This window comes from Pelophylax lessonae, assembly GCF_965119305.1.
Source record: "Pelophylax lessonae genome assembly, chromosome: 3".
Taxonomy (NCBI): Eukaryota; Metazoa; Chordata; class Amphibia; order Anura; family Ranidae; genus Pelophylax; species Pelophylax lessonae.
The window spans coordinates 37,333,735-37,354,503 of NC_138770.1; the positions used below are offsets into that span (position 1 = coordinate 37,333,735).

Consider the following 20,769-nt stretch of genomic DNA (forward strand, 5'->3'; position numbering starts at 1 on the left):
GTGAATGCCGCCTTCAGTACATAGGACGTACCTCTCGTGCTTTACACGTCAGGGTGGGCGAGCATATCACTAATATCCGTAAAGGTTTAGAAACGCATAGTGTCTCAAGACATTTTAAAAAATTCCATCAAAAAAATCCCAGTGGGTTGCAATTCTGGGGAATAGAGAGAGTCCACCCACACTGGAGAGGTGGGAATTTTATTAGACAGTTGAGTCAACGGGAGTCTTATTGGATTTTTGAATGTAAAGTTTTAACGCCATTAGGACTCAATGTTGAGTTTGATCTCAACTGTTTTATTTCTGACCGATGAGATATTTTTTGCCTTTTTAATGTTCCCATATTCTTATATTTTATATTTTATAGGGAATATATTTATTGTTTTGTTCTTTGTCTTTTATAGTATTCACATTGCGGTTTATATTTTGTAATTTTAATAATTTTATGTGCATTATTGTGTATATGTCACTTATTGTTCACATTTATGATTAGGCAATGCTCAGATACGCCATCTAGTGGAGAGTTGAGATTTAGCCGGAGTCACAATGACGATTACCACCCATTGAATCCTTTGGATTATGGGAAGATGTATTATTTTAAATTTGGGCATAGTATATTTATTAAATTGTATTTAATGTATTTCCACAAGCTGGTTCTTGTGGAAAGTTTTTAAATTGCCCGTACACACTGCATATAAGAATACAGGCTGGTCCTGGCTTAAGGGTCATGCAGTGTTTACTTCCTGCCCTTAGTTTACATCACTTCCTGTGTACATCACTTCCTGTGTACATCACTTCCTGTGTACATCACTTCCTGTGTACATCACTTCCGGTGTACATCACTTCCTGTTTCCTGTTTCCATTTGGAATCATACTGATTAGTTAATTGAAGACAGGAGGTGGGCAGATCATATTGTCATAAAAGACGGGTCCGCAGTATGGTACGTGACCCTTGCTGAAGAAGTCCCGCTTATTTTCACGGACGTAACGCGTACGAGGGATGTCACGTGACCCGCGGCCGCCTCTCACTCTTCCGGGTTGGTGGACCTGATGCACGCCTGCTTGCAAACTCTGCAGATATGCGCTGTTATTTTCTTCAAAAATGTGAGTTGTTTTCTTATATGGATTAAAGAGTGCTTGATTGCATACAGAGAGCATTAGATCGTTTTTTCTTGTCTCCTACACATATTGGTAACATTGTTTGAGGAGCTGACAGTGCATCGGAGGTGTAATCATTTACTACGCTTAAGGAAGAAAGTGTGAGGATGCTTTGATTTTGAGATGAAATGCTGGTTGACCCTGTAGGGTCTCTTTGTTAAGGTGAGCGGCAGTGTGAACAGGTGGTGGGATTGCATGAGCACTCGTGGAGACAAGCACCTTATGGAATTGCCCTAGGACCACTTTACACTGGAGACTTTTATCTGTTTATATGGACACCTATTAACACTGGGACTCTGCATGATTTTATAATTTTACCACTAGGATTGCGCTGCACTATTTTTCTATTATGTATTCAGAAGGTGTTTTGGAGATATTGCCCTTGAGTGCTTAGCTGCTGGTCCATTTATTAGTGGTGTGTACAAGAGTCCAGCGCTGAATATTTCTTTTTATTTAATAAACAAACATTAACATGTTCAGTAACAGATTTGTGTCGAAAATTGTGATTATTTTGCAAAACTTTAAAAGTTCAAAATATCAGCCCATATCAGCCGATACCGATATGCAATGGGCAAAATATCGGTAGCGGTATTGGCAATGAAAAACCGATATCAAGCGATCCCTACTGTGAAGTCAGTGTGATGTCATACGGTTCTCTGACTCTGGTTGGAGGGACATTGGAAGGGAGAGCTGTGAGGTCAGTATATTGTCATAAGATTCTCTGACTTTGGTTGGAGGGACAAAGGTAGGAGAGGCTGAGCGGTCAGTGTGATGTCATAAGATTCCCTTGTTCTGTGTGGAGGGACAATGAGATGAGACGCTGTGAGGTCAGACACATCATATTCCTGTGATCTCTGTGTAGTCCGGAGACTTTACTCATCACATTTTAGGATGAATATTTGAGACTGGGATCATTACGGAGACATTTGTTTTCAGGATATTTACTACAAATGACATTTTTCCTTGTCTTATTATAAAATAAAGACATAGAGATTCTAATCCCCTTAAATAACCCCTTCATCCCATAATAAAAGTGGTATAATCCATTAGTATAGACTTATAAGGTGAGAAGGTGATTGGTGGGAAAGGTGACACATCTCCAAAATGAAGAGAAATTTCCAGCCCCGTAAGTGGGGAAATGTTCTGCCCCTGAAGAGGTTAATCTAGGTTTCCACACTATATATGTGTGTATCATCATCTGCTGGAGATAAAAGAGGTCACAGTGACTATGGAGGAAGAGGACGGACATGACTGGGGTTACTGGGTGTAAATAGAAAATAAGATCTTATTACCGCCTCTGCTGCCACTTCCAGCAATGTCTTCTCTCTACTTCCTCCCGAACGTACTGTCAGTACCCAACATCACTTCCTGTCTGTACCTGACATCGCTTCCTTTCTGTATTCCATAGAGACTTTCTTTTTGTCTAAAAGTGAGATCATCACCTTATGGAGCTCAGAGGAACTGCAGCCCTGAGAACCGTCTGGTAGTGTGAACCCGGCTTTGTGCTGTGTGTGTATGTACTGTATATCCTTATAGATGGGTCATCTCCACTCCCACCAAGGGGGATAGAAATATAACAAGGAGACGTTTCTCAAGGCTGCAGTTTCTCTGAACTCCACAAGGTGGTAATCTCACTTCTAGACAGGAATTCTCTATGGTAAACAGGAAGTGATGTCAGGTAAAGACAGGAAGTGATTTTAGGTACATACATGAACTTCGTGAGGTGGAGTAAAGCTGGTGAAAAGACAGAGGAGAACAGGAGTTCTATTTCCCACCGACACAGATGCCTAAAAGCCTACGGTGGGGCAATAAGCAAATAAGGACGGTGAGTGTTTTGGATGCACATAGGGTGGATGCATGTATCACCTAGAGTTTGGAGGAGCTGAAGAGATCACCATTACAGCACATTGGTTGTGGAATTTTTAAATGATTAGAGAAGATTGTAGAGGGGACTTTGTTTTTTTTATTATAATTATTTGATGGTTATTTATGTGATTGTGCTGCATTTTATTAGGGATGCACCGATCCGATATTCGGATCAGACATCGGCGCCGATATGGCCATTTTAGATGGATCGGGGGATCGGTAACATTGGCCGATCCGGTTTTTGCTTGGTAACGGCTCAGCCATCCCTTACTAGGTGCAGTAGTATTAAAGGATGGGAGCCGCTACTTCCTGTATAGGGCCAGCTCACAGGCGGAGTGATATCAGATGCACTCCGCCTGTGAATGGAGGAGCCGTATACATGAAACAGCGGCTTTGCTCTGTACTGCAGCCGCTTGCTTTGTGTGTAGCTCCGGTATCGGTATCAGTGATTTCACAACGCCAGATATAGGTATCGGGTCCAAAAAAGTCGGATCGGTGCATCCCTACATTTTATGTATTGTATAATTTTTGAGAGGTGTAGTGAAAAGCACTAGTGAATTGTTTTCCTATATCTTCAGAGGGGAAACTTTGGGGATAATAATGTTTTTCAAGAAGAATTTAAAAAGGGGGGTGAGGAGTATGGTGTAATGAAGGAACTTTTTGAAGGACAAAAGAACCTCTTTAACGACATCTTGATGGAAAAGCACGGGGAATGTTCCAGCAGCAATCTTTTTTGGGTATCCCTATAGGACTGCACTAACTGTTCTTTTCAGCACAGTTTATCACATCACACGGCTTTAACTTTATGTGAAGTGCACAAAGTGAAGTGTACAATTTTTTTTCTATCTGCCCTAGCGGTGACTGGCACTCTTCCAGTGTGGAAAAACCCCCAGTCCCTGCTCTAGTGTAAATGGGCCCTAATAACCCCATTGGTTTGCCCAATTAGCAAATTGTCAGCCATCCCCAAAGTGTATTTCACTTGTCTGACTGACTGGGCAAGTTTGTGATGCTCCTGGAGAGAGGGAGAAGAGAAGGGATAGGGGAGGAGCTCAGTCACAGTACTCACTCCCCTGAGGATGGAGGCTCAGGCAGCGCCATCATTCATGCAGCCATAGTGTAGATTCCAGCTGCGGTTTTTCAAAACTTCAGCCCACACAACCCCTTTCTCAGGTATAGCACTGAGGATTGGGGTGTGGGTGGGCGGACACAGGGGAAATGGGGGCTGGAGGAGGCAAAGCAGATTGATCCCTCTCTCCTCTCCCATCCATACAGAATGGGAATAGTGCTGGTTGGGCAATGAGAGTGTCACAGAAGCCCGCCTTGATAACTGCAGCCAGCCTCCCATAACTTCACAGACAGCTTCTCCTGTCCACAGACTTTTACAGACAGGAGAAATCAGACTATCTTTTTATAAACTGTCTGTAAATTACAGATGATTGGCAACCCTTCCCCTCCTTACAGATCATTGATGGCAGTTGTCACTGAGAGACAGAAATTGTTCATTGTTCAAAGAACTCCTAGAAACCTTTGAAGGAACCCTGGCTGAGAAAGCTGGACGAGGCAGTAATGTATTTCTATTCCCCTTGGTGGGAGTGGAGATGACCCATCTGTAAGGATATACAGTACATACACACACAGCACAAGGCCGTGTTCGAACTACGAGACGTTTCTCAGGGCTGCAGTTCATATGAGCTCCACAAGGTGGTGATCTCACTTCTACCCAGACAAGAAGTCTCTATGGAAGACAGTAAGTGATGTCAGGTACACACAGAATGTTCCATGTGGTAGGAAGTAGAGAGGAGACATTGCTGGAAGTGGCCGCAGAAGAGGCAATAAGATCTTATTTTCTATTTACACCCAGTAACCCCCCCGTCATGTCTGTCCTCTTCCTCCATAGTCACTGTGATGTCTTTTATCTCCAGCAGATGGAAGATACACACATATATAGTGTGGAAACCTAGATTAACCACTTCAGGGTCAAATTTTCCCCACTTATGGGGCCAGGACATTCTCCTCATTTTGTTCACTTTATTAGTCTTTTTTTAACTAGTTATACAACTTTGATTCGGTGTGGAGGTTTATTTAGACATAAAACGAATTATTTGTCTTTCTTTTCCAGCAGATCAATAAGGAACAAAATGAACTTTTCATAGAAATAGGATTTTGTAATCTGTCAAACGAAAGGTAAGAGGTCGCCGGACCATAACAACATTAAACTGAATGATCCTCTTTGTGTAATCCCACTGGGGTCCATTCTTCCCTCATATTATCCCCCGTACATCCCAATCCTAATATTGTACAACCAGTACAGTCCAAATCATTCTCTGTCATCAATTGATTTACAGTGAAACCTGTATAGAATTCATGACCAATGAGGATGGAGGAGGACCAGAGTCACATGACTGAGAGAATACTAAACCTCACCCTGGAGATCATCTACCTGCTGACTGGAGAGGTGAGGAGGATTCTGGGAGGTCACATGACATCACTCTTATCTCTATTAATAAAAAACAGACCTGACCAGAGAGGTGAGGAGGATTCTGGGATTCAAACATGATATTCCTATTGGTTCCTCAATACAGAGATTGACCATGACTGTGCCTCCATGTCACTCCCTAAAACTCGAAAGAGACAACATGCAGAGGATTCTAGAAGTAACCGAGAAGATGATGGAGCTGCTAACAGGAGAGGTGAGCGGTGCTGGGAATTCTGGGACATTATCCAGTAACAGACAAGGGATGTGTCTGGATGGTGACTGTATCATTGTGTGTGTCAGGTTCCTATAAGGTGTCAGGATGTCACTGTCTATTTCTCCATGGAGGAGTGGGAGTATTTAGAAGGACACAAGGATCTCTACAAGGAAGTCATGATGGAGAATCAGCCGCCCCTCACATCACCGGGTAAGAGGAGACTTTATTGTAAAGGAGAGAGCAGTACGGAGGCTCCACCTAGATCCCCCATCATCTGATAAACACATAGAAACAATGTATTCAGTCAGTGTGTGTGTTTCCTACAGATGGACCCAGTAATGGGAACCCACCAGAGAGATGTCCCCGTCCTCTGTATTCCCGGGATTCCACACAGGAAGGTCACACCATCCCTCACCATCATCAGGTAGATGAGGAACAATCACTGATAGTATCATTAGGATCTGTACATTATCTGCATTGTTACAATTTATGTCATTTTTATTATATATTCAGAGTGGAAACTTGAGAGATTTTAAAGTTGAAGTTAAAGAAGAGATAAAAGAGGAGAATGATAAGAATGGGATGATGGAGGAGTCAGAGTTTCCAAAAATACACAAAGATTTGTACCAGGACACCATGGTGGAGTCATCAAACTACAGAAACTCACCAGAGAGATGTCCCCGTCCTCTGTATTCCTGGGATTTCACACAGGAAAGTCACACCATCCCTCACCATCATCAGGTAAATATGTATAAATCATAATTACTTTTAACATTAATAATTGTTACACAGCATGGTTGTTACAATGAATATTTTCCTATATATTCAGAGGGGAAACTTTGGGGATGATAATGTTTTTAAAGAAGAATTTAAAGAGGAGGATAAGGAGTATGGTGTAATGAAGGAACTTTTTGAAGGACACAAGAATCTCTATGAGGACAACATGATAGAACCAACTAACAGTGGAAACCCACCAGAGACATGTCTCCGTCCTCTGTATTCCTGGGATTCAACCAAGGAAGGTTACACTATCCCTGGTGGAGTTGAGGGTCTGGAACATAAAGTGATTGAATACTGGAGACGATGTGTGGACTCTACAAGATAAAAATTTCTATGTTATCTCACATCATAAATAATTCTATTTACAGAAGGTATTTTCTGTCGTTTTCTTGGTTTAGGATGAAGATCTGATAGATATAAAAGTTGAGGTTAAAGCAGAAGAAGAAGAAGAAGAGAGGTATGTGAGGGATGATCAGCATTCTATGGAGGAGGATGAAATAACGGGGACATTTATAGAGGAGGACACTCCTACAGAGATCAGCACAGGTGAGCCGTACTATATTCTTCTCTTATCTCTGCTCTTTTACTACACACTAATTGCTCCAGAGGAGGGTGGAAGATGAGTGATATCAGCAAATGATAGGTTGATATTAATCACTGACACCCGTCCTGCGTGATTCTTTTTTTCTCTCGGATAAATCTTCTTCTCTGTGGTGCAGGCACAATCAGATATACACGAGGTGTGTCTAAAACGTTTGGTGAATGGTCTGATATCTTAGCAGCAACATGGGCCAGGCGCACGTGCAGGCACATGGCTATCCAGAGACACGTCAAGAAGTGCCACCTAGCGTGGTGTACATGTGACCATTAGAGTAAACCTGCTGAGGGCAGTGGAATTTAGTCAGTGTGAGAGGTAGGGTTACAGTGCAATGGAGTAACAGGTGAACATCAAGTTTTGCTTCAAAATGAGGAGAACCTTGATGAAAACACATGAGATGTTGGTGTAAGTGTACGGGACAGAAGCCGTGAACAGAAAATGTGTTTACTGAGTCATGTTCAGGTCCGCCATCGACAAGTAGAACCCCAGGCAAGATTGGACGAGTACAACAAATGCTGGCATGAGATTGGCAACTGACTCTATGATTGATGGCGGAGGAATCGGGCATTAGCAAGGACGTGGTGCGCACTATTGTCCGTGAAGATTTGGGTAAGTGGAAGATTGGTTCCCAGTTTGTGCCACACAAGCTGACAGACGAACACAAAGCAAAGCTGATGGAAACCTCTGAAGATTTCATTACCATGTGTACTCTGTGAGTCATCCTTTTTGCCAACCATCATCACAGAGGATCGAGACCTGGTGCTACCAGTTCGATCCAGAATCCAATCAGTAATCAATGGAATGGAGTTTGCTGTCTTCCCAAAAATAATTGCCGGCAAAAGTCCAAGGTCAAGAAATCATGAAAGGCACATGTTTTGCCGACGTGGTGGCAATCCAAGAATATGTGACAGCGGTTCTGCAATTGATTCCTAAAAAGACCCTTGCTGACCATTTCCAGAAGCTTTATGAACGTTTCCAAAGGTATGTTGTGAAGGATGAAAATTATTTTGAAAGCCAATACAGGTCATTTGTTTATATCTTCTGTTTTGGTTGTTTTCTGATATCATTCACCAAACTTTTTAGACACAACTCGTATGTATAGTGATGAGATGAATGTACCTGCGTCCAGTTCACGTTGGTTTGCGCAGGAGAGCCACCCTGCCACAGTAAAAAGGGGGCGGGTGGTCAGGAAGTGGTTAAAAACAGATTCCAGACACATCTATAGGGGACCTTAATCTGGGGTTATAGGGATTTGGTGTAGATGAATGGAATCCCCGGCTGTTTGTTTACAAAGAGAAGTAAGCAACTGGAATCTGTCATTTACCAGTAATTTAAACTGCATTTTCTCTTTGTAGATATCAGTTTTGCAGTCATAGTTTGTATACATTGTAATAATATAGGTAGGTATTGCTGTAAATCGGGGTAAATAGATGTGTCTGTAATCTGTTTTAAAAAAAATCTGTCATTCAGATGTGCCAATTCACAGGCAGGTTAGGGGCCCCCCTAAGTCAAGTTATATAACTTTTAAGTTATCCATATCAGACTTTTATCTGCCCTGACAAAGAATCTTGTCTTTAATGAGAACAAGGTCCAATTCCTCACTAACCTGGCCCACTGGTTGTGGGAATCTGTAGGCAGAGGTTTATTAGAATCTCCCTTTAAAAATATGGAGCCCCAGATCCCATCCCCTGATGTCAATAACTAAGGAATACATAGTACCCTACTTCTCTGTTCCAAATGCTGCATTAACCACTTGCCGACCGCCGCATGACTATTTACTGCGGCAGTCAGCCGCTCCTGGGCAAACCGACGTAGGGCTACGTCGCTCGCCCAGGAGCCTGTAGGGGGCGAGCGTGCGCCTCCAGAGGCGCGCTCCCGCCCTCGCTCGTTCACAGGGATCCCTGCGCTTGTGACCGGCAGCTCCGATGTCCGCCGGTCACTCGCGATCTCCTGCAGGAGAGGGAGAAGGACGGACGGCTGATGTAGACACAGCCGTCTGTCATTCTCCCTGATGTAAGTACAGAGACTATGCGATCCTGCTATGTAGGATCATATGTCTCTGTGATTACATCACAGGCCACGCCCCTTTAAAGTTAGAATCACGCCCCTAGGGATACATTTAACCCACTGATCACCAATAAAGTTAACCCTTTCCCTGCCAGTGTCATTTTTACAGTAACAGTGCATATTTATAGCACTGATTACTGTAGTAATGTCACTGGTACTCCCAAAAGTGTCAAAAATGTCAGTCAGGGGTCCGATCTGTCCGCCGCAATGTTGCAGTCCCGCTAAAAAAAACGCAAAAAAAAAACCCAATAAAAATGACAAATCTTTCCCATAGTTAGTAAACGCAATAACTTTTGCGCAAACCAATCAAAATACGCTTATTGCGATTTTTTTTTTAACAAAAATATGTAGCAGAAAACAAATTGGCCTAAAATGTTAAAAAAATTAGATTTTTTTACTTTTTTTTTTTGAGAATTTCATACAAAAAAATGTGAAAAATATTGTTATTTTTCAAAATTGTCGCTCTTTTTTTGTTTATAACGCAAAAATTAAAAATCGCACAGGTGATCAAATACCAACAAAAGAAAGCTCTGTTTGTGGGGGAAAAAAGGACATCAATTTCATTTGGTTACAGTGTCGCACGACCGCACAATTGTCTGTTAAATTCACGCAGTGCCGAATCGCAAAATAGGGCCTGGTCTTTGAGCAGCCAAATCCTCTGGGGCTTAAGTGGTTAAGTCTTGACATACCTCCTGTATGAAGTATTAGGGGACAATGAGTTTCCCAAGCAATGTTTCTGTGCCGACCTAACATTAAAAAAAAAACTGTGAGGATTCTGCTAGATCTGAGCTTACTAGCACTAAACAGGAAGGGAGGACAGGGGGAGATAATAAATGACATCTGTAAACAAGTTGTAGTGGCCCTAAACCACCCCTAGATGTCAACATACATCAAACAATAGCAACCTGATGCAGTTTAATAAACATAGGTGGGACATAACACCTACTTATTCACACTCTCATCCTTATTCATGTAGTTTCTGGAGTTAAGCTGGCAGTATGAGTATGTGTTTTATTCCTAGTTACAGTAGCACTATCTTGGGTTGGTCCCTGTTCTTTGAGTTGACTGATAGCTAAAAGTTATTATAAAACTCTTATCAGCCTAGGCCTGTGGTCACTTGTTATAAGCTAAAGGGTCTATGATCTGAACATTGAACTTCCTGATTATCAGAGATCACATGACCCAGTGCCTAGGCTTGTAGTTGTGTGAAGAGCATGCATCTCCCAGTCCCCACTGGTTCCTGCTCTTTTGACAAGGCTGTGTAAATGTATAAATAATCTGGAGGGAGGACCAATAGCCCTTTTACTGGAGAGGAAAAAAGTACAAGCTGGTTGTTGTGACATCCACAGAGAACATCTGCTCACTCAAATCTCCAAATGAAATCTTGATGTAAGTGAATGACCTCTCGTATCTATTGATCACGGTTTTATATTTTCCAGGACATGCCATCAAGAAACTCTCAAAGGATCGTCTCACTTTATCTCAAGGTTGCAAAATGGAAGATGAGGACATTACACGAGATCATGTCGGAGAAAAGGCAATGAACTCAACTATGGATTGTGGACTTCACAGTGTGGATAGACCATGGAATCCCTCTGGCTATGATCAACCTCATACTGTGAGGGATGGTGCCGGAATTCAGGGAGAGGATACAATTTCCTGTTGTGAATGTGGGGAAAGTTTTAGCTCTAAATTGAATCTTAAAATGCACCAGAGATCTCACAGGGGTGAGAAGCCACATTCCTGTTCTGTGTGTGGGAAATGTTTTTTAGAAAAATCAAAACTTGTCACGCATCAGAGATCTCACACGGGGGAGAAGCCATATTCCTGTCCTGAGTGCAGGAAACGTTTTTCATATAAGTGCAGCCTTACCAAACATCAGAGATCTCACATGGGTGAGAAGCCACTTTCCTGTTCTTATTGTGGGAAATGTTTTGCAACAAAATCAGATCTTGTCAAGCATCAAAGGTCTCACAGGGGGGAAAAGCTGTATTCCTGTTCTGAGTGTGGAAAATGTTTTTCAAAGACATACAGTCTTTACACACATCAGAGATCTCACACAGGGGAGAAGCCTTATTCCTGTTCTGAGTGTGGGAAATGTTTTTCACGCAAGTCGAATCTGTGTAGACATGAGAAATCTCACACAGGGGAGAAGCTGTATTCCTGCCCTGACTGCGGGAAATGTTATTCACGGACGTCACACCTTTACAGACATCAGAGATCACACACAGGGGAGAAGCCGTATTCCTGTTCTGAGTGTGGGAAATGTTTTTCACAGAAGTCCCATCTTTCTATACATCAGAGATCTCACACTGGGGAGAAGCCGTATTCCTGTCCTGAGTAAGGGCATTGTTTTTCAGACAAGTCCAATATTTACACCCATCAGGTATTGCACAGGGGGGAGAAGCATTGTTCTTGTCCTCAAGAAAATGATTTTGACAGAAGTCCTATCTTTACAGACATCAGAGATCTCACATGGGGGGAGAAGCTGCTTTCATGTCCTTAGTGAGAGAATTGTTCCTCACTAAAATCCTGTCTTCCTGTACATCAGGGATCCCACACAACCCTTAAGGTGTATTAGTACCTTGAGTGCGGGAAATGTCTTCTATATAAATGTTGCTGGACATCACAGCTCTCAACTGGGGAAGAAGCACACCCTGATATACACCCCAGATACACTCTATGGCTGATCTTCATCATGTAAGAAACACTTCATAAGAAGATCAGAGATCACTAAAGACATGGATGAAGTGTTGTACTGTGCTGGCCATTGATAGCAGTAGAAAAATAAAAATGGAGTCATTGCTTTACATTGGCTGAGTACATTTTGTGGTGTGAGCTTTTGTAACTATTTAGAGGTCAATTTTTTAACTATTTTTGAGCAGATGTTACAAGCATTCATCTGGCCATCGTGAAATTATAAATTCAGTGCTCAGGACAAGTCCCTTAAAGTGTTATATACACAAATAACCCGCAGCAGCTAAAAGCAACTTATCCCCCCCCCCCCCCCCCCCAAACAAGTAAGCTCAAACAAAAACATATATTTCCAATACCATGATCCTCCAATGATAAATTGACTAATAATATTCTCCTTTAGCTGTCATATATCCACTAATAAAGTAAATAGGTGTCCATAAAATGGTGCATTCCAGGTCATTCATTGTTTCAGTTAAGTGCAATCACTCAACAACACCTCAATTAAAATATACTTTAAAAAAAAATTGAATTGTTGGAGGGCATGGCATGGCGGCAGAGCAAGATGGCCACATGAGTCTATAGCTGTGCTCTGCCTGGAGGCACATTAGCACTGGACCTGCATGCCCTCCCGCTGCTGGGTAACTGCTCAACACACTGAGGACCATGTCCTGCCAGAAGAACAAAGACCTGAGGCCTTGCAAGCTTAATGACTTCTTCTCATCTGTTGACAGGGCACAGCAAGATGGCATCAGCCTGGGACACAGCGCTCTTTCTCTCCAGCTGCAGCCGCCTGAGAGTGCTGAAGAGCACTCAGAAATGGAGGAACCCCCCCTCAGACCAGAGACAGACACAAAAAGCCACTTCTTCTCCTGCTCCTTCACCCATGAAACCCTCACAAGAATGCATTAATACTATGCCTGCATCTAATTGCCAAGCCTCTGAACATACATTGAGGCATATGCTCCTATCTGTGCAGAAAGACTTACAGAGGGAATTGTGTACCCCAATTTTATATAGCCAAGGTAGAAATGATTACATTGAGGAACACACTGATCATATTGATTGACAAACACAGCAGTTCATAATGAGATGGAAGGCTCGTTTTTAGAGCATACAGAGGAGATTCAATTTCTCTGAAAACAAGATAGCTGACTTAGAGAATTAATCTAGATGAAACCATATCAAGACTGGGGGCATTCCTGAATCCATAAAACCTGCTGATTTAACGCCATACATTCAGCAGTTATTTCACCAGTGGTGACCGGTTTATAGGGCCCCCCCCCCCCCATTTAGCATATGCAAAGAAAAAAAAATTACCATTTAAAGCCTACTAGGGGCGCCGGTCCTATTGCTGGCTATGGGGGGGGTGGGGTTTGGCAGCCCATGTGCTGCCAGGCAGAGGCCGTCGATTGGCGGCCGTTTTGGGTGTCACCAGGGCGCAGAGCAATGCGCCCGACACTCCCCACTAGTCCTGTCCTGGCTGTGATTGGTCCAGACTCCAGCCTGGACCAATCATTCATGACATCCAGGCTGACGTCGCGTGGGGGCAGTGCGTGTGTCAGTCACTCACCGTCGTCACCTTTCCGCCCGCCGTCAGAGCGAGGAGGAGCAGCGGCGTGCGTGGTCGGGCGAGAGACATGTCTCCCATCTTCAGCAGTCGGTCCGGTCAAGTGAGCCAGCCCAAGAGCAGGTAAGTGACGATTGAAGCAGCCAGTGCCTCCGTCTCTCTCCTCTCTCTCAGCTCTCACCCAGGGCAGCGGCGGTGTAAGGTGTCCATGTGTCCTCGGGTTGTGCGCAGACTTAGAGCTGGAACTGACCAGGCCAGGACACGTCTTCCTTCGTCCTCTCCCAGCCAGCAGCCAGTCTCCTGGTCCTGGATATGGTGAAGTTTAAGCTATTTGTTTTTGGGTTTAACTTTACCTGATGTACATTGTACCTGTGACATGCCTGTACCATGACCTGTGACATGCCTGTACCATCATCTGTACCATGACCTGTGCCATGCCTGTACCATGTCCTCAAAGTCACGCAATTTTTTACTGTGTTTTTTGCCGCAAAGCAATACCTATTACATTCTTCTTTTTGCGCCCCCCAAAAATTTTGAGCACCAGCCGCCACTGTATTTCACGCACTCCTCCTCTCTCTCTCTTTTGATATGAAAATCATGCATATGGAATCCTCAAACCCAAACATCTATGGACCTCAGTACCTTGAGATGTTTTGACCCAGGTACACGTTTTCTACATCAAAAGACAACTTCTTGCAATAGCCAGATCCTCTCGCACTTTACCTGAGCTTCATACACACATCTCACTGTTTGCTGATTTTCCAGCCACCATGGCACAATAAAGGAAAGAATTTGCTCCCATCACCCAGGTCCTCTGGGTCAAAAAGATACCCTATTAATGGGTGTACCCCACACAAAAATCTTGGCCACCTACCAAAACCAGACTGTGTCCACACTAATGCCAAAAGATGGTATTAAGCATCTTCTCAACTGGGGACACTTATCTGCCCCCTCAATTCAGGGTCAGCAAACAACCTCTTACCAATGTTGCTACTTTGTGGTCCACAGCAGGAGGGACCATGATTTTCCACAACCCTCTCTTGTGTATATTTTTTTCTGTTCTTTTCTATCCTGCCTATAGGAAGGTTGGATATACTTTACTATATTACATATTGCCCCTGGTGGAAGTGGCATTAAGGCTTTAGGTCCACGCTGGCATTTCACAGTGAGAAACACAAGCGCAAAATATGCCAATTAATTAAAGTGTTTACCAATGTCAGATGTCTGCCAAGCAAAATAGGTGAGTTGGAAGCTTTGGTGCATAAAGGGAACTATGTTTTAATTGGTGTTGCTGAATCTTGTCTTCTTTCTTCACATGACTGGGCTATTAATATTCATGGCTATGACAGGGTAAAATATAAAGGTGGTGGTGTCTGCCTCTATGTGAGAAGTGATCTCAAAGCGAGTGTGAAAGAGGACCTAGTTGATGGAGAGTGTGTTGAGGCTGAAGCATTATGGGTGGAACTGCATTTGCGTGTGCGTACTACAAAGGTAATCATTAGGGCTTGTTATATGAGAAAGTGGAGACTCAGCTCCTTGCACAGATAGAAAGGACTGGGACAGTGATGGTAATGGGGGATATTAACTACCTGGAAATTGACTGGAGTAATGGCACTGCTGGGACAGTAAGATCCTGTATCCTGATTCCAGTTGCTGACCCGGCTTGTCTGACCACTCTCTGAACTGACTGGCTTATCCTTGAACTCTGCTTCTGTCTGCTTTGTTGGCTTCTATTTCACTGATTGACTAATGACCCAGCTTGTATGCAGACCACGCCGGTGCCTACTCCTCTGTACCTGTTCTGTCCTGTCAGTATAAGACCCAGCTTTCCTGACACATCCTGCTGTGCCTGCGGTTCTACAGTCTTCTACCAGTGCATGCCTCACCTGCCCGCTGTCACCATTACCAGCCTGCTTCAGTCTACTGTCCTCCAGCTGTCTACCAGCCCGTCTGCTGTGCTGAAGTCTACTGACGACCTCTCCCGTCTGGTGCAGATACCCGCTCTGCTTCTGGCAAGACCTTTAGACACTCGTGCCACTCTGCACTCCTGCACCTTCTGTTCACACTACCAGGGGCCCAGAGTCAGAAGTGTAAGAGAGGCCTTCCTCATCATTTCAGGCTTTACTACCAGGTACATGACATAGCTGCTTTCCAAGACTTAGACTGGGAGGGAATATTGGTATTATTGAACACAGAACAGAAATGGGAATCCTTCAAACTGACTGTATGTGAACCCACTGCAAATGATATTCCCATGTACAATAAGATTAACCACTTCAATACGGGCATTTTCACCCCCTTCCTACCCAGGCCAGTTTTCTCCTTTCAGTGCTATCACACTTTGAATAACAATTACTTGCAACACTGTACTAATATGAAATGTTTATCATGTTATTTCACACGAATAGTGCTTTCTTTTGTTGGTATTTAGCCAACACTGGTTTTTTTTTATTATTTGTGCTCTAAATAAAAAACCCTAACAAAATGTGTTTTTCTTAGTTTATAAAATTTTGCAAATAAGTAATTTTTCTTCATAATTTTAACCAAAATTTATACTGCTACATTTCCTTGGTAACCCCCCCCCCCCCCCCAATCAGTGTATATTATTTGGTTTGTTAAAAGTTGATCACACCTGATGTGCTGACGGCCCTAATTTCTTGAAGCCCTAACATGCCAGAACAGTATAAATACCCCCAAATGCCCCTTTTTGGAAAGTAGACAGTCCAATGTATTTATTTAAGAGGCATGCTGCATTTTTTTTAAGTTGTATTTTTTTTCTCACAATTCTTTGGAAAATTTAAAAACTAAATACATTCTTTTCACAAAAATTTCATATTAAAAAGTTATTTCTCGCACACTTTATAGGCATACTTGCAACTAAACCCCAAAACACATTTTGCTATGGTGATACCACGTGTAAGACTTTTTCACAGCTTGACCACGTAGAGGCCCAACATCCAAGAGCACCTTCAGGCATTATTCACTTTAAGACCAGACCTTCTTCTGAAACTTTTTGTTTACAAGTAAAAATCTGTATTTTTGCTAGAAAATATTTAGAACCCCCAAACATTAAATAGTTTTGTAGCAGAGGCCCTAGAGAATAAAATGGCGGGTTTTGCAAATTTCTATGTCACACTGTATTTGCACAGCAGTTTTTCAAATGCATTTTTACACACTAATGCATAAATACACTTTAACCCTTCCACTGCCAGGTCCGAAAGGCGTTCGGACCTATAGCAATGCTTCCAGCTGGCCAGGTCCGCACGCAGTACAGACCCGACTCCTCCTTTTGCTGTAAGCACATGGTTACTTCAGTGACCATAAAGTTATAGCAGAATTGTTTAGTAGATTCTGCTGAACAAACCTATAGCTCTGATCAGCAGATTACACTCCGCTGATCAGAGTTATTCAGCTCAAATGCGACCCCTCCATGCCACCGCTTCTCTGTCTCCAGTCTCTGCACCTCCCGCCACTCCCCTTCCTTTAAAACATTTTCCCTGCTCTTCTTTCCTATCTCCTTCATCCCTCTACCCCCCACACCCATCTAACAAGATATGTCCCCACTGCCACTCTGATCATCCCCCTGCAATGGCCCCGGCCTCACCGATCCATTGCTACTGGGCAGCATACCCTCCTTTACCTCCTGCCGCCTGCAACTGCTGGCCAGCACTCAACTATGGCAAGCTGGCAGGCTGGAGGGGAGGGAGGAGCAGTGCAAAGGGCGGATAAGGTTGGAGTTGAGGGGGCTTGGTAAATGTGTTTACCAGCCCCCTCTCTGTATTACAATGGACACAGGCAATGATCACTATCGATCGCTCCTGTGTCCACTGATAACTGAGCATAGTAAACCTTGTTTACTATGTGTCAGCTTATGAATGAATAGGAGTGACCACTTATTCATTTATGTAATGTGCAGCTCAGGCTGCAGAGAAAGGGACTGTCTTCAGTCACTTTCTCTGTCTCAAAAAAGAGATATTAAGGGTTTGTTTAGATGATGCAGAGCTGTTGTTCTGTATGGGGTGGTCAGATGGACCGCCTGTCCATTTCAATCTGATTCTCATCTGATCTGATCTGCTAGATGGATGAGGATGGATCCCCATCCGTCTGTTTTTAGTGGACCAGATCGGATTGGATGCAGGTTGGTGCAAAAAAGACGCATGTCCATTTACATCAGCCTCTCCAAATCGAACAATGGCAGTTCGATCGGGCCCGCCTGAAAAACGGACAGGCAGACCGAATCAGTCAGCTTACGGTATGTGAGAGGAGCCTAAGGCCTTGTTCACACAGGGCACACATAGTGTACACCCCTGCAAGGCCATATTTACCTGTACAGGGATGCACATTTGTTCTGTGCATCCGTGTGCTGGCAGTCCCATTGATGTCATTTGTGATGTAGCAACTGTGCAAACAGAACCATTGCTCTCAATTTGACATCCATGTGGGTCTGGGCGTATGTCCCTGAGCTCACACTGTTTGTGTTCGGGGTCATGCACCCACACCCACATGGATGTCAGATTGGAAGCAGCAGCTATGCCAGTGCAGCAGTTCCATCCCAATTTACATAAATGGGACTGCCTGCACAGGGATGCACGGAACACCTATACGTCCCAGTGTGGGTAAACATGGCCCTCCATGGGCGTTAACTTTAGTATGCCCCATGTGAACGATGCTTTAGTAGCAAATTAGCAGGAATTGTTTAAGCTATGTTGTGTTTGTGTGCACTAATAATGATTTTAGTGGATTTAGAAAATACCGAATTGATGAACATTTGCACAATTATTGTGCGGCCCAAAAAACCAGTAGCACTTTTTTATTCTATAGGCCATGCACCTTCAGAAAATGAATGGTTCAAGGGGTCTTTTTAAGTTCTGAAAGCTGTAAGTGGAAAATGAAAACCTCCAGATTTTTTACTTTTCAAACAGTTTTTTCTATTGAAAAAAAAAAATTATACATATGAAGGAGTACAGTACATCTCAATAAATTAACAAAAAGACAATAAAATGGTATAACACTTGTGTAGTTCTGTCATTCATGAGTAATACAAATTTATGCAAGACATAGTGTATTACATAATGAAGGTTAACCTTGGTTCAACAAAGTATGGCACAAAACCGAGTACTGAGCATCCAAGGAGCATAATGAGAGGTGAGATAATTTGTACGCAAATAGAAGACCACAACCCTGCCATGTGTTGACTATCCACATGTTTCTGAGGTATGAAGCCATCTATCCCAAATCTTATGAAACTTGGAAGGACAACCTCTATGAATCTATAAAATAATTTTGTATGGTAAGGTGTTATTTATCTCAGCCAGCCAGGCCCCAAAATCCGGTGGCTGATCTTGCATCCATACTCTGGCAATGAGTTTTCTAGCTGTGAAGAGAGTTTCATGAAGAAATATCTTAGGGAGTTTATCCAGGTCTATTTCAGGGAGTATTCCCAGTAGACAAGATTTAGGGTGCAGAGTTAAGGGAGAACCCATTTTGTCATGTAGGAATTGTATGAATTGTTTCCAGTAACCCTGGATTTCAGGACACAGCCAAGTTAAATGAAAAAAGATGCCTAAGCCATCCCGGCACATAGGACATTGAGTATTTTGGTCTGTTCTTTACCTAGCCATTCTGACAGGGGTGAGATTAGAACGGTGAAGGAAATATAGTTGTGTTAGTGGATCCGAAAATTTGGGAGATACTAACTTGCAAGCATCCAGCGCTTCACTATACTCCTCATCCTCCTTAGTGTCCAAATCCCTCTCCCACCTGTATTTAAGTGCATAGGCTAGTTTAGTGGAGGAGGGTAGATGTAACATGGTGTAGAATATTGAGATCAGTTTTTTTGGAATCAGCACTCCTAATCACTTCCATAACTGGAGTGGTATCAATTTGAACATCTGCAGATGTAAACTGCACTTGAAAAGCATGGCCAATTTACAAGTATGTAAAGAACATATGGTATGGTAGGTTGAACTCACTTTTCAACCTTTCAAATGATTTAAGACTTCCGTTTGTCAGTAGATGAGATAAGTAATAGATACCTCTGGCACTCCATATGTTTGAGTCTGGGATAGAGTGGAATTCTGATAAGGAAATATTATGCCATAGTGGTGTAAATTTGTGAAATTGGGGGATATCTACTTTATCTGACACTACGTCCCATATGTGCCTATATTGATATTAGAGAGATTTATTGTTGCCTGGGATCTCAGCTCCCCTCTGTCCACTCATTATTGCGTATAGTGGGTCTGCTGTAAGGTGTGACCCTGTGGGACATAAGAGAGAGAGAAATCAATGTCTTTCTATTTTGTCTATGTGAAATATTTGGGACAGCTGAGACGACCGGTAGCATATATTTGTGTCGGGGACTGCAACGCCTCCTAAATCTGTGATTTTTAAGCTTCTGCCATGGTAGCTTATTTCTACTTGTGCCCCAGACAAATGGTCTAAGCTAGTGGTTCTTAACCTTGTTGGAGGTACTGAACCCCACCAGCTTCATATGCGCATTCACCAAACCCTTCTTAATTGGAAAAATAAAATATGATTTTATGAGTCTAGTCTCGGGAGAGGCACTGCCAAAAAATAAGGTGTTGTTTACAGAACTGAATTAAACGTATCATACAAAGTAAAATGTACAGAGGTCAGTAGTATGTAGAGCAGCGTACAGAGGTCAGTAGGACGGTGTACAGAGAATAGGGCAGAGGACAGGAGTTGACAGGACAGAGGATAGGACAGTGTACAGGGATCAGTAAAGCCACACACCAGGGGAGGGTCAGGAGGGCACACACTGGGGGGGGGGGGGGTGTCAGGAGGGCACACACCGGGGGGGTTATGTGGGCACACACCAGGGGGTAAGAAGGGCATACACTGGGGGGAGGGTCAGGAGGACACACACTGTGGGGGAGGGTAGTGAGGGCACACACCAGTGGAGAGTCAGGAGGCCACACACTGGGTGTCAGGAGGGCACACATCAGTGGTTGGGAGGGCATACCATGGGGTGTCAGGAGTGCACACACTGGGGTGGGAGGCTGGGAGGGCATACCATGGGGTGTCAGGAGGGGACACACTGGGGGGAGGTGTTGGGAGGGCATACCATGGGGTATCAGGAGGGCACACACTGGGGGGGTTGGGAGGACATACCATGGAGTGTCAGGAGGGCACACACCGGGGGGTTATGAGGGCACACACCAGGGGGTTGGAAGGGCATACACTGGGGGAGGGTCAGGAGGACACACACTGTGGGGGAGGGTAGTGAGGGCACACACCAGTGGAGAGTCAGGAGGCCACACACTGGGTGTCAGGAGGGCACACATCAGTGGTTGGGAGAGCACACACTGGGGGAGCCAGGAGGGCAC

At 43.6% G+C, this 20,769-nt stretch overlaps 3 protein-coding genes across 3 annotated transcripts in view; 2 read left to right on the top strand and 1 right to left on the bottom strand.

The window, feature by feature from the left end:
• LOC309549992 (uncharacterized protein) overlaps positions 1–11,662 on the top strand; it is a gene marked incomplete at both ends in the record, with an annotated part of 90,295 nt that extends 78,633 nt beyond the window's left edge. The window contains 8 exon segments of the mRNA XM_082250466.1: positions 3,600–3,758; positions 5,604–5,711; positions 5,798–5,921; positions 6,038–6,135; positions 6,225–6,452; positions 6,890–7,037; positions 10,596–11,497; positions 11,501–11,662. Coding sequence (XP_082106592.1) covers positions 3,600–3,758; positions 5,604–5,711; positions 5,798–5,921; positions 6,038–6,135; positions 6,225–6,452; positions 6,890–7,037; positions 10,596–11,497; positions 11,501–11,662 — 1,929 coding nt within the window.
• The window catches only part of LOC309550283 (uncharacterized protein), a 1,519,274-nt gene that overhangs the window by 378,622 nt on the left and 1,119,883 nt on the right, over positions 1–20,769 (top strand).
• LOC309549989 (uncharacterized protein) overlaps positions 1–20,769 on the bottom strand; it is a gene marked incomplete at its 3' end in the record, with an annotated part of 336,501 nt that overhangs the window by 296,087 nt on the left and 19,645 nt on the right. The gene's annotated exons all lie outside the window — the stretch shown is intronic.